Source organism: Crotalus tigris, unplaced genomic scaffold (genome assembly GCF_016545835.1).
Source record: "Crotalus tigris isolate CLP2741 ecotype Arizona unplaced genomic scaffold, ASM1654583v1 scf7180000019707.1183690, whole genome shotgun sequence".
NCBI lineage: Eukaryota > Metazoa > Chordata > Lepidosauria > Squamata > Viperidae > Crotalus > Crotalus tigris.
The window spans coordinates 1,028,347-1,043,374 of NW_024097673.1; the positions used below are offsets into that span (position 1 = coordinate 1,028,347).

At 37.3% G+C, this 15,028-nt stretch overlaps 1 protein-coding gene and 1 pseudogene across 2 annotated transcripts in view; both read left to right on the forward strand.

The window, feature by feature from the left end:
- FRMPD4 (FERM and PDZ domain containing 4) overlaps positions 1-6,854 on the forward strand; it is a 350,102-nt gene extending 343,248 nt beyond the window's left edge. The window contains exons 21-22 of one of the 2 annotated variants that reach the window (XM_039364275.1): positions 165-1,436; positions 5,905-6,854. In XM_039364275.1, coding sequence (XP_039220209.1) covers positions 165-1,436; positions 5,905-6,548 — 1,916 coding nt within the window. In that variant the 3' untranslated portion in view covers positions 6,549-6,854. Of the gene's footprint in view, positions 1-164; positions 1,437-5,899 lie in introns of both variants that reach the window. The other variant, XM_039364276.1, reaches the window with a different exon arrangement.
- LOC120317582 lies at positions 6,723-14,205 on the forward strand (annotated as a pseudogene).
- Positions 14,206-15,028: the final 823 nt, after the last annotated feature.

Sequence of the window (15,028 nt, forward strand, 5' to 3'; positions counted from 1 at the left end):
GTAATAGAACTACCATTACATTAAGTTGCCTTATGTGGAATCAATGCAATATGTGATTCAATATTTCAGAACAATTTTAAGCTTATAAGCCCCTTATTCTTATCAGTATATTGAAGCGCCTGATATGATTTCATTAATTAGCTCTTGTGTTTTGTGGCATACAGGTGTAGCCATCTTGAGAGCATATAGTCCTGAATCATCATCAGATTCTGGCAATGAGACTAACTCTTCCGAAATGACTGAAAATTCTGAACTGGCCATTGCACAGAAACTGACTGAAAATTCCACACGAATGTTTTTACCCACTAATGAAGGTTACCAACCACTGGTGGAATCACAGGCTGAATTCTCTATTACCAAGAATCAGGCAGAAGGGCTGCTAATGAAATCTGTACATTTGTCAGCTAATCAGCAAGCTACAGAGCTCCAGTCAAAAGTTGTGCCTTCAAAGCAGATTCTTCATTCAGACAGCATGGAGATGGAACCAGAAACTATGGAAACAAAATCTGTTACTGAATATTTTAGCAAGCTGCACATGGGGTCTGTGATATATTCTTGCACTACTAAACGTAAAAATAAGGTGATTGATGGGGAAGGAAAAGCAATTCTTGATGGCAGCGCTCTTATGAAAAAGCAACAGGGAGCCAAAAAAACAGAAACCGATGACCAAAAGGGTAAAACTCTGTCCTCAAGGGAGGGTCAACATGCAGGCACTTTAAATGCAGAGAGAACTGCCTTTCACAAAGACAATCAAAGATGGTATGCTGTTTTAGATGAAGGGGAAGTAGAGAAAACAGACCCAGAAACAATGAACGGAAAGACAGTTCCCAGAGTTTCCAGTCTTGGGAATGCAGATATGAAATGTAAAGATGAAATGCATTCTGAGATTGACCACAGTAGTGTCTTAGGGTGTGAGCTAGATGAACATTTTGTGTCTGGTATAACTACTGTGTCTTTATCCAAAGACCAAAAGGATTCTGAAGATACTAATTTATCTGCAGATGATCCTCTTTCAAAACTTCCAGATGCTGAACACAGTATGACTGGATTGTGTAAGTATCACTTAACTAAACGCATGTCCTCTTTGCAGAGTAAAGGCCACTTTTCCCTGCAAAACTCACAGTGCTCTTCAGTGGATGCGGGATGTAGTACAGGCAGCAGTACATGTGGAACTCCAATTGAATCTCCTCTTTGTACCTCTGATGTTAAGCACATTATGCCTAATATGACACGAAAAAGCTATATTCCAGTAGAAGACAGAGCTGCCATGTATTCCAGCCATGGAACAACATATAAGGAGCTGCATCAACTGTCTGAAACTGTGTGCCACAGAATGGTTGTGCCTGCTATGCATTCTGCAGCTAATTCTGCTGATCCTTTATTTGGGACTTTACAAGATGGATGTCACAGGGTTCCCAAGATTAAAGAAACTACAGGTATGGTAACATGAAGCCATTAATCTAAGTATGCATATAAAACAAATACAGTATCTAAAACTACTGAAGTAAACTAGAGTTGCTAAGTGAAACATCATGTGACCATAATGGATTTAATGTCATTTCCCATTCGGTCATTAAGTGAGACATCACATGACTGCAATTTGTGATTATACTGCTGGCTTTTCCATTGACTCTGCTTGTTGGAAGCAAGTTTTAAAGCATGCCAATAGCAATCATGACCTCAGGGATGCTGCTAGTCATAAATGTGAGGCCTGATTGTAAAGTTACTTTTCAGTGCTGTTGCAACTTTGAACAGTTGCTAAACAGGTCAGTTACTAAACAAGGTTTACCTGTATCCCCATTAAAATGTTATTAAGATTATTTCATATGTAGTGCAGGTGGTCTTTGACTTACAACAGTTCATTTAATGTTGTTCAAAGCTACAATAGCACTGAAAAAAGTGATATGACAATTTTTCACATGACCATTGCAGCATCCCATGGTAACATGATCATAATTCAACTGCTTGGCAACTGTTTCATATTTATGATGGTTGCAGTGTCACATAGTCATATGATCACCTTTTGCAACCTTCTGATAAGCAAAGCCATTGGGGAAGCCAGATTCACTTAACAATCTTGTTTTTAACTTAAAAGCTGTAGTGGTTTACTTAACAACTGTAATAAGAAAGGTTGTAAAATGGGGCAAAATTCATTTAACAAATATCTCACTTAACAACAGAAATTTTGGGCTCAGTTGTGATCGTAAGTTAAGGACTACCTGCAATTTTTAAAAAATGTACTTTAATCTGTACATTGGATGGGATGAGGTACTGAAACTTTGAAGAGAAAAAAATAAACACACTTGAAACAATAAATGCAAAGTAAACATTTTAAAACAATTTTCTAATATATTACTGTAAATAGATAAAATTTTAAGATAACATACATTCAGTGACCATCTAAGGGAACAAACAATAGAATTATATGGCTAGCCATTCCCCCTTTTAAAAGATGTCTCTTTATTGGAGTAGGTAGAAGAAATGGCCAAAGTATCATTTTGAATCAATTTTATTAAAGATAAAAAAGGAACTGTAGCTACTCAAATGCCTTGAAACTGCCTTGAATTCTAGTGGATGAAATAAGGCACATTTCTAAACACAAACTTTTTTAAATTATAGTATTATAGTAATAAAAATGAAGCTATTAAATTCTATTATTGAAGAAGCAGCTTTTCATAAATACCAGATTGTATTTAAAGGAACAAGTGAATCTATATATAGTATGTATATTTCATAAATCATAGAAATATAAAAATATGTAACTGTAATTCAGAATAACTAACTAATCATTCTGAATTTGTTAAGATTTCATTACCCTAGTTATTCTAGTGTCCCAAATTACGACACAACCATTTCCCCTATTTATATCAGTGTCCCAATATGACCTCCTTTCTGAAGTGTGAACCAATTCTTCAGCCACATAGCCATTGATGAAAACTCTGGGAGTTCAAGCCTACATATATATAAATTATCTGGGAACAGTTGGAAAGCACTGGTTTTTTATTGGCAAGGCTATGGATTCTATGCATGATTTGGCAAAAATTATTCCCATAGGTCATAATAGTTCATTAAATCTTAATGGCAGATTCATACATAGGATAAATGGGCTCATAAGCAGTGGTAAAAGGAGAAAGAAAATACTTTCTTTTCACCACAAATATATCCCAGTGTAGTGAACATAGTGGTGCTTGCTTCAAAAGCATACATCGTACATATAGAAAAAACTGGTCTCTTGAAACAACACACTAAATGGGTTGACCCACTTCTCTATTGAGCAACCTATCTGATTTACAAAAGAATAAAAATTAATGTTAAAACCAAATGAAGTTGACCCTGAATTCACATGGTTACATGTAAAAGTTGAGGCACCCTGAGTCAAATTGTGTTTTTAGTTAATCCTCAACTGACAGGCGACATAACCTTTGATAATTCAAAAGTTAAACATGGCACCTTTCTGCAAATCTGAATGCATACCTGTGATTTATTAGCAGTGATATTTTAATTGAAAAACAACTGGCACCCACTGCCTGTATACCCCAAGGCGGCTGCTACTCCTATCTTGATCATATTTACATCACTGAGAGATATTCTAGACAGTTGGGAAAGCTCTTTATAGCTTAGCATTTTTTTGTTCAGTTCAATTTTCAAGACTTATGGGGGCAGAATAATAAACAGAGGAATGAGGCTGATATATGTGGCCCTTTGATGCTTTTTTGAAAGTGATGGGTTTGATTTTAGAAAATCAGATGAGCTGGAAAAAATTACACCAAATTTCAGCATTTTCCAATTAATTTGGATGTACCAATGAAGGAGAATATTTGTAGCTCAGGGTTGAAATGAGGGGTCCTTGGTGCTCTCTGAACTTGCTTGTTTTCTTGCAGACGTTTCATTACCCTAACTAGGTAACATCATCAGTTCTAGTAAGGAGTGCTGTTTACTGTCGGTTTATATACTGATGTCTTGCCTGCCTGAGTGGATCTTAGTGATTCTTTGGGCTGTTTACTAATGGCTCTGTGGAAGTTTCTTGATTAGGGTATTGTTTACTTGATTGTTGGTCTGAAGGTGATCTTGGAGTTAATCTATGCTGGTCTGAGTGCTGATTACTGATGGAGAGCTGGAGTCTTTTTCTCTTTTGGGCTGGTTGATTGTCTCTTTTGCATAATCTATAGATGTTATTAATGTCTATGTGTCTATTGATAGCTGATTTGTCAGAGTGCCAGGCTTCTAGGAATTCCCTGGCATTGTTGGATTTGGCCTGGTCTAGGAATGTCACATATTCCCATATTAACCATATTAGCCATATTAACTATGGTTAAATCTGTCTATATGTTGTGAAATTAAAGAATTTTCATCATGCCTTTTAACTGTCTGTTAGTGTTCATGGATGTGTTCTGCCAGTCTTCTGCCTGTTTGTCTTACATAGTGGTTGTTGCAGTTCTTACACTGTATTTTGTAGATGACTCCTGGTTTTTTTTCCCTCTGGGGTTGCTGGGTCTTTGGGTTTACTTAGGATGTTTTGAAGGGCTTTAGTTGGCTTATGTGCTACACTGATTCCATGTGGTTGTAGTAGGCCAGTGATGGCGAACCTTTTAGAGACCAAGTACCCAAAACCACCCTACCCTGCCTGCCACCCCATGCCCCGCCTGCCCGCAGGGCCACCACCTCCACAGCCTGCTGCAACAGATCGCCCAGGCGGCCCAGCAGCACCATGGTGGCCACATCTCCACCCGCGCCCTGCAGCAGCATCTGCGCATGACGGAGCACAAGGGCGGAATCTTGTCCCCACTATCTGGCTGCCATGTCCTTGGCTGCGCTGTTCTGTGTGGGCCATGCCCGGGGGCGACTCTCCTCCGGAGGGGCTGCTGGTGAGGAGGAGGCCGTGTGGGGAGGCAGGGCTGGGGCGAAAGCACATGTGCCCACTGAGAGGGCTCTGAGTGCCGCCTCTGGCACACGTGCCATAGGTTCGCCACCACTGTAGTAGCCTATTTGCAGTTTCTGAGATATTCTTGATGTACGGCAGTGTAATTCTTTTTCTTTATGTTGGTTGTGCTGTATTCGGTTGAGTTGTCAGGGACTTTTTGATAAAGTTGCGTGGGTATCCATTTTGTTGGAATGTGTTGTATAGATGCTCCATTTCCTTTTTCTGCTGTTCTGTGTTGGAAATGGAGCATATATATAACACATTCCAACAAAATGGATGATGTTAGGGTAATGAAATGTCTGCAAGAAAACAAGCAAGCTCAGAGAGCACCAAGGACCCCTAATTTGGATAGTGTTGTGAGAAGATCCACACCAAGGGGTCTGTAAGTAACCTGCAACCTACTGCCTGCCTAATATTATCCTGATGAAAGTCCATTTAGTTATTAGAATTTAAGAATTTATTTCCTGAGTAAGATCAAAAGTCTTTGATCTTTAGCATTGTATTTCAAATAACTATAATCTTGTTGCCTCTGAGGAGCTCACAAACCGAACACAAAAGTAAAAAAAAAAAAAACAACCCTCTTTTCTGATATTATTTGCTTGTATGGTATCAAGAATGAGAAATCTTGTGTTGAGTAAAGCTGCATTTATTGAGAAGGGAGCAAGGGATTAAAATATCACATAGAATATGCATACCATTCAACAGAAATAGACCAGGTATACTATTCAAATTCCAAAGTCAAGAAGAAGTCCAGTTTTTATATTATACTGTCTTATATACTACACAGCAAGCCTGATTTAACAATTTGGATTTTTCTAATGCTCTTCCAAAAGAACTATAACTGAATTATTATTATGTTTATGATATAATATTTATTCATACTATTAAGCCTTAATAAAGCAAATACCATAAGACTGAAGTGTTTAGACATTGTTTTAAGATTCTTAATAATTCTCACTGTACTTCTACTACCCCTAGTGTAGCTTTCACAGAGCCTGTGCATGAAAGACAAGGAGGCATGCCTTCAGCTTTTCGTAGACAGCCCAGACGTGGTTCCACCCTGCTGTCATCCTGCATTCACTCAGAATCAAAGGTGCCAAGTCAAAACCAAGACTCTTTTGATGTTCCCAAAGTCAACCTATCAGGTTGGGTAGCAGTCAGTTTATGGCCATATGATACAATTGGAGGAAGCCTCAGAATACCACAGAAGAAGAAGGTTTTGCCATGCAGCAGCAGTGTCACTTCACAAATTACAGGCACTGAGATGTTTCTTGGGAAGGGGAAAGCTGCTATCAATGTATTATGTTCACAGATTCCTGAAACATCTGACTCAAAATTAAAAAAAAGAGGGGGATTTCCTCTGGGCAAAAAGCTATCCAAAAGTTATTCCCAAAGCTCCATGAACATCAGTATAAACAGTAGAAGATCTTTTTTCTTGAATGCTGTCCAAAATGAGCCCAAGCAATACAGAACATTACCATTACAAAAACGAGACAACTGGAAATGCCGTAACCCCTTTAGCTCTTGTTTCCTACGACGGAGAATGCTGCTGCTGATGATGAAATTGAATATGCAGGGAGCATTCAGCTTTCCTGCCTCTGTCAACCAGAGATACAGTGCACATTAGAAGAATTAACTACTCAGACTTCTTCCATTGAGAATGAGGAACACAAGAGGCCGGTAGTGGGATTTAGCCAGTTCACACCAGTTCAGCAGACCCGCTAGCTAATTTTTTTTTGCCCAGGCCCTGAATGGACTTCCGGAAGTGGCATCTACACAGAGAACCAATTGTTCACATATTTGAATCCCACCACTGCAAGAGGCCCTCAGAGAAGCAGGAGATAGTTAAGAAGGCAAAAGCAGAAGTCAGCCAGATCTCAGCAACATGTCCTTTGATGCACAAATTGCAAGACTCAGTGCCATGAAAAAAAAAGAATTATACAATGCCTGATGGATTTCTTGCAGCACAAAAGGATGCCAATGAGCTACTCAGTTTGGTCTGGTCAAGTGTGGGGAAGAAGAGGGATCATCCAGAAACACATGACCTTAAACATTTTCAATACAAACAACTGTTATCTGTAGAATCACAACAGTTGGGAAGTGCCTGAAGGAAAATGGCCATGGCTGAAAAAAGCCCAGAGAAAATGCTTGTAGCAATGACTTCAAGCTTTCAAGTTCTCTGTTGCTTAACAGAAGCCTGCATGCGTTTAGTTAAAATCATGAACTCTGAAGCACAGCAGGAGGAGATTATAGCAAAAGTAGATGAGGTTGTAATCAATTACATTTCTCTTATAAAGGCTGCCGAAGCAGTGAGTGGAAAGAGTTTAAGTAATTCTAGCGTCAGACTTTTGGCTTGTCATTCAACCAGCATGGCCACTATTGTAAGCACACTAACATACTCTTTTACAACACTTTAAATAAATAAACAGAAGTCACTTCATAATCTATCTCTGCAAAGCCATACAATTAAAAAATCTTTTATTTACTTTGTAAAAATTAAAATTAACAAACATGGCTCTCTATATATATTTTGTTATTTTATATGAAAAAGATAAGTGAGATGGATAGACAGACAGACAGACAGACAGACAGACAGACAGATTGATTTTAGGCCATTTATATCCTCCTGTTTCATTCTTGTTTTTCATATGTGAAAAACAGCATATGAACATAGATATATATAAAAGCAGCATTTGGAGTTTGGCTTTTTCAGTCAAATCTGCAGTTGCTTATTCTTAACAACTAATAATTGCAATCCTAAATGAATTACTTCCTTTTACTTTCCAGGTTTATACTTGGAAACCACACCATTTACCATTAGAATCAAAAAATGGAATCATGCTGTATATAACACTATTTAATATTTGAAATATAATTTTAATAGTAAAATACATTTTACACTTCAGAGACTATTAATTTATTAGAAATCAGCCACACATAAACTCCTATCAACACACAGATACAATAAATCTTTTGTTCATGTTATTTGCCTGATGCATCTGTTATGTTACAGTTTCTTTTGTTGCATTTTGATTAATTTTTTAAAAGTCCTGAAATATCTCTTGCAAACATTAATACAGACCCAAAATTCAACAATAAAATATAATTTACAGGTGTTTTAATGCTGCAAAATTTCAGGAACACCTATAAAACAAAATTTTATCCAGATCCTTCTCATGCTTGAAAGAAACACAACCTCTCCACAATATCAAAACAGGCTTGAAGTAAATCTGAGTTGCAAAAAGTCATTGCCTTTTAGGTAGCGAACCTGTCTTCCTGATTTGGATCCCTTTCAAAAAATGATATAGAACAGGTAAAAATGCAAATGTGTGGAATGTCAAAAGAGTTTTCCCCCCACTATTTTTCTAGGCAGCAAGTTCTGTCTTGTTTTGCAGCCATATTTCCATATTATTTTATTCCTGGCTCTTTTGACAATGCTTGAAGCAGTTGCCCAAAATTATCTTGAAAAGCATGTGGCATTGCAATACTGGGCCATAACAATTGGTGTGGGAACACTGTTTCGTTTGACACAGAATGACCATGCAGGCTGGAGCTGCTGTGAATTTTAATTCTGATCACTCAAATTTCTCATCTCTTCTATAAAGATATGTTAATTCAACCAGCAAAGAGCTGAAGCCATATGTAGGTTGACAAAGACCATACAGTAGTTGGCCATGCTTCCTTAGAGAGGGTGAATACGGTTCTAAAAAATCTCTGATTTTTGTCTCCTCTCATCTGCAAGGTAAGAAAAGCAGGGTACTAATTTGGAATTAATTTTTTGCCAATGATGAAAGAGATATAGCAACAGATTTGGGGGTATCTCCTGGAGGTTCTTTCCTGTGTAGAGCTTTGGGGTCATATGAATTTCTGAAACCAGAGACCATGACAGCTAATATATTATGGAATTATTGATCAGATTCAAAATAACTAGGGACATTTGTGCTTATGGACATAAAATCAGGTTTCTTTATCTGTTATTTTAGTCTGTGTTTTCTCCAAACAGCTCAAGATGATGACCTAATTTCCCTCTTGCATCCTTGGAACAAAGCTTAGGTTCAACATGAGGGACTGTCCCAAGGATTTTATGACTGAATTGGGTAATCATATGGCTAATTGCTCTTCTATTATTAAAGTACGCTGCCCTGAGTCCTTTGGGATTGGGCGGCATATAAATAAAATACAAATACAATACAAATACTTGTGAGAATTGAATTCCACCACAATATGTGTTTACTAGAACTCCAGATTAAAACAATCATTACAATGCTGCCCATTCTGACCATAGTTTGATATGTAATCAAGTTCAATGTAAGGACCCACCTCACTTTACATCTTAAGAAGACAGAACTCTTGGAATATCTCTTCCCACAGGCATCTTTATTAAGAGAAAATGATTGCAGGCGTGCTAGACAGGATCTGAGGAATTCTCTCCCATCCTTCAATGTTTTAAATGTTCCCAAGCAGCCCCCCACCCCACAATTCTTCCGGGCGAGGATCACTCATCCTCTCTTTTCCCAGATCCCAGTCCCCCCCCCTTTCCCTCACTGCCGGCATATTGTTGTGGTCAGTCCTCTTGATGAGAATCAACATCCAGTCCTTTGTAGTTTAATGAAGGAAGTGAGAGCCATAAAACCCCCCTGCTCATCCCTCTTCCCCTTTGTAGTATGACAGAATCCAGAGAGAGCAGAAATGGGTTTTTTTCAGAGTAGGTAGCTAGAAATGAAATATAAATGGATTCTGACATTTTGTTTACCTGTGGTTTATAGAATAAACCAGAATTGCCTGTATTTGCTGATCTGTAAACTATAGTTTACAAATCAATTGAATCATACAGCATGTTAGCAAATAAAACACTATTTTGATTCAGATAAAAAAATCAAACCTCAATCTCATTCATTTTTCAATCAATATTCAGTACAGAAAAATATTCTAAGTAGCATCTATTAGTATTTTTCTACTTAAAGCCTAAACACATAAATTCTGATCCAGCTATGTGTACATACTGCTTACCCAGATGTTGACGATTATGTCAATCAGCAGTTTGTCAAGAAATTATGTATATAAGACAATCTTCTGCTATTCCATTTCTCAGAGCTATTCAGCACCGTGCATGTAATAGGACTAAATTACTATCATTTCAGCTTTTAAGTAGGCTTAGGAAATACAAAGAGCATCTATTGCATGTATAGTTCTGTCTCCTAGTAGAGATAAATGTGAAGCAATCGGCAGTTGGCACCTAATAAGATGAGGACAATTTTATTTAGGATGTTTCATTTATTTCAGTAGAATTTGTTTTTCTACATTTAAGAGTTTAACAAAGATATTTTTTTCAAAGTTATATATGTTACTCTTTCTGTTAGATAAAACCAGAACTGAACTCATCAGACTAATTATTGCAGTTGCTGTCTCATAGTAAATGTCAATAGATTTTCTGTTTCCTTCTAAATTTTAAAATTAAAGCAGTTATAGAAAGATGCTGCTGCAAAACACCTGAAATCATTCTTTGGAAACATCCACATAGTTTTAAATATTCACAGATTCTAAGAATAAAATTGGTGTGGAATGTTGGTGATCTCTGCACAACCAAACACCCTTATGGTATAGGGAAAAAAGGCCTGTGAAGCCTGAACTAGAAAGGAATGGGGTAATTCAGGATGATTTTAATTTAATGAGATGAGATAGAGGTATTTAACAGCCTTTTTTATTCAAGCTCTTCCATGGAGTGCCACCTGTGGGCTGAAAAGAGCAAAGCCATGTACTAGGCACCAAAGAAGGAATTGATTTTGTTTTAAAATTACTTTTTTAATTCTTATGCACATAATGCCACAATGGGAAGGAAAAATATTAGGTTGAAGCTCAGTAGGTCCAACTTTATATCTAAGTAGCTCTTGCAGTCAGTCACTATCTTTTGGGTAGTGGTTACAAAGATATACTGATATAAATATATATTGGTTTTTGCTGAAATCATATCCTAGTGTGTCTAAGACCTTTTATAGTGTAATTGTGTGTGAGGAGGCACTCTATGCAAACAACAATTACTGACTTGCCAATAGTATTTGTGAAAAAAATATTCTAAGAATAATTGCTGTGGTATCCTATTGTCAGGACTCCTGTGCAAAGAAAAAGGCCACAGATTGTAAACAGGCCTGCATGGAAGACTAAAAGCTAGGTTTGGGGGAGGGTGGTAAAAAAAGGAAGGAAAATAATAAGCCATAGACGTGGGAAAGGAGATCACTGTCATTCTGCCCATAATTTCAAAGCATGGATGAATGCCAGACACATACTTTCAAAATCACAAGAAATAGTCATTTCACTTTGTCCTATTTGCTCAAACCTATTGTTATCCAAATCAGGACTCCACTTTTAAGAAGGATTCAGAGAAATAATCTGAGTGAAACATGGACAGTGAGGATGATCATGGAAGTAGAAATTATTGTAGGAATTTGGAATATTGAAGAGAAAAGCCTGGGAGGAAGGAAGGATCTGATAGCACTCTTCAAATATTTGAACTGATGTCACACTTGCTCTGTATCAACCCAGCATATGGTATGGGGAATAACAGATTTTAAGTTATAGAAAAACATACCTGATAAAATGTCAATAACAATCCTTTCTAAATTAAAAACAGTTCGACAGTATAAGCTACTATACTGTAGTGTACACTTGGATGTATTCAGATAGATGCTAAAGAAGTACCGTAGTAGTATACACTTGGATGTATTCAGATAGATACTAAAGAAGAATTTGTCAGCAATGCTTATTATGGATAGCTCTGCTGGGCAAGTTATATTGTAATGACTTGCTAACAAAATTCTTTTTTCCAATTTTACAAATATATAATTTTATTTTTAAAAAATCTCATTCCTATTTGTTCCTCCCTGGCTTATATGCTTCTTCATTTCTTTTTTTCTATCTCATTTCTTCCCTGGTTTTATACAAATTCCATTTTTATACTCCCTCTGTGTGTGTTAGGCAATATAACCAAAGAGACAGTGAATATAGGTGTAGGAATTGTCTCAGTCAAAACTGTCCTGGCCAAAGATTGGTGATAGCTTTATCTTACCTATAATAGGTATGTTCAGTGCTTTAAAAAAAAAAAAAGTGCCGGAACTCACACACATCATGCAACCCGCCTTGCCTACCCTACAAGGTTCCATCCAAAAAAGGTACCGGAACTCCGTTTTGGACGTTCTATGAGAAAAAAAGCCCTGGGTATATTTATAATATAACATGTTACAAGATTACAGGAGTTATAGAGAATCATTTTTATGGTCAAAATACATTACATTTAAAAATGTATACACAAATTTCTAGGAAATTTGGAACATTTCATTCTGTGTCTAACTCTCCAGCCAATTTCACCCCATACATATGTATATAATTTTCCCAGTTCAGTCATGGAGAGACAGAGCCATAGCTTTCCTGAATAATATTGCAGTATGTAAGGGAGTTGGATTCAGGTGCTGCCTGTATCTCTAGATTGATCAGACAGCTACTTGTAGGAAGGAAATGCCTACAATTGATGGCAAGATTTCTATACATACTTATCCCAATTCTGGAATAAATATGGAACATATGAGCATCTCTCAAATATGGCAAGACATGTCTATCACCCAGAAGGACACTTCTCAACATTAAATTAATTGATAACATTTCTCTTTAGGAAGATCATAACTGTGTAGCCCATTGCATCACTTTGGAATAAGAAGGGAATCTCATGGATGTTTTCTTGTAAATAAGCTTTAGATATTTTTATGGAATAACGTATTGGAGGGGCATGCAATATTTACTTTTATATATTTTTATTTGATTAACAAAATGAGATGGGGTAATTTTTATAATGCAGGTTTGTTAATTCAGTATTCAGAATTCAAAGTCATATCATTTAAACAATCTGAAACATGTAATCATGTAATTTAGCTTCTGTTCTTCTATAAAGAATACTGATAAAAACACCAATACTGTACAAAGGTGACTGTTGCCATATTGTAATGCACATAACAACTTGTTTTTACAGATATTTATATAGAGTGGATTAGATTTCCTCATAAGGCACCTTTCAGGTGTATTATACTATAATTCCACCAGTTCAGTCAATGTACTCATTAGTATGTGGGTTGCCATACAAGACATCTAAAAGACTGCACATTGAGGAAGGCTGGTTTAAATAAATATTAAAGCTAGATCAATAAGTTCTTGTAGAAACATTTAACTATAGATTGAATTTCTTCAGTGAATAAGAAATTCTGCTTGTCAACAGAAGCTTCATTCTGTCATTGTCCTCTTTACCGGTTTGCTATTATCTCAAAATATAGAAAAAATTAAATGAGGCTATATCAAATTACAACATGAAGCATAAAATAAAAAGAAGTGTAGAGATCTTGAAGTCTGTGTTCATTGATTATGCTGAAATCTATCAAGCTAGCATGTAACTCGGTGTAAAACCAGAAATTTTAAAATAAATAGGTCAAGCTGCAATATCTTTAACAGGAATTCATGAACTTGATATATTAAGTAAATGTGTGAGATCTGCACATGATGAGGACAAGTGGGTTTTCTTAAGCTGCATTCAGAACTACTAGAAATTAAAAAATGAAAAATGGTAAGGTTGGTGGCATCAGGTGTCTTCTATATTTTATTGCCTAATTCATGGATCATAAGCTTTCATTAATCTTTATGCAGCTACTGCACAGCTTTCACAAATGGGTTCTACCTGGGTATTTAAGCATTGGCTCGGCAGAGAAAAGCCTTTTTTAATTTTTCAAATGCCACCTGGCATTCCATAGTCCATTTCAATAGCTGGCTAGGTTTTGGCTTGTCCTCCCCCTTTGTTTTTAACAAGTTGGTAATGGGGAGTGCAATTTGCACGAAAGAGGGGATGAATTGCTGATAGAAGTTAATAGTAATATTAATAATAATAATAATATTATTAATAATAATAATAATAATAATAATAATAATAAGAATAAGAAGAAGAAGAAGAAGAAGTTGGAAGGGATCCATTTCCACCCCCTTATGGGAAATACAATAGTCAATTTTTTCTTTATGGAACTCACATTTTGAAAGTTTGGCGTACGAGTCGGGCTGTGCGTAGCTTATTCAGAACTGCCCTGACTAATTGGGCATGTTCCTCTTTCATTTCCGTATAGATTAGGATGTCAACCAAGTACACCAAAAAACCTCTTGTACAGGTGCTCATGAAGGACCTCATTAATCAGCTGCATAAAAACAGCTGGTGCCCCTTGCAACCCAAAGGGGATTACTTTGAATTGGAAACATCCTAGGAGACAGTTAAATGCAGTCTTCCATTCATCCCCCTTCTTCATTCTAATCTGGTAGTAAGCTTCTCGCAAGTCCAGTTTAGAGAATTTTTTTCCTTTTGAGAGATGGGCCAGCATGTTCCTCATGAGCGGCAAGGGGTAGATATTGTTCATGCCTACTGCGTTCCAAGATCTATAATCCATGCAGAGGTGAAGAGACCCATCTTTCTTTTAACAGAACAGCACTGGGGTGGCCATCTTTGATCTCACTGGCTGAATGAAGCCTTGCGCCAAATTTTTATCTATGAACTTTCACAGTTCCTCTAACTTTCATGGGGTTGTCAAGTAGAGTTTGGGCTTGGGCAGCTTAACTCCCGGAACAATCTCAATGGTGCAGTCTGTGGGACAGTGAGGGGGAAACTCATCAGACTGCTCTTTGCTGAACACTTCAGCTAGGTCCTGGTATTCTTTGGGCAGGCCTCCCAATCCCTGATCATTGACAGCAGCTGCTCCTACTTCGGATTTTCTTTTCTCTCTGGCACCGCAGTGCCCACCTTGCATGTGGGGCTTCCCTTTTGGGAATCTCAGTTCTCCTGTCCTCCAACTCACCCACGGATTCCACTTTCTTAACCATGCCATTCCTAAGATCAGAGGCCACTCCATGTTGGGGGCCACTATAAAAGTCAATCTCAGTGTGGTCCCTCATGGTAAGTTCTACTGGTCACGTGGCAAGGGTAGATGGGACACCCCCTACAATGGACCCATCTAGCTGGCCAAATGAAGTAGGCTTCTTCAATCTCCACACAGGAATTCCCAAATTCCCCACTAGGGTTGAGCTTAACAAGCA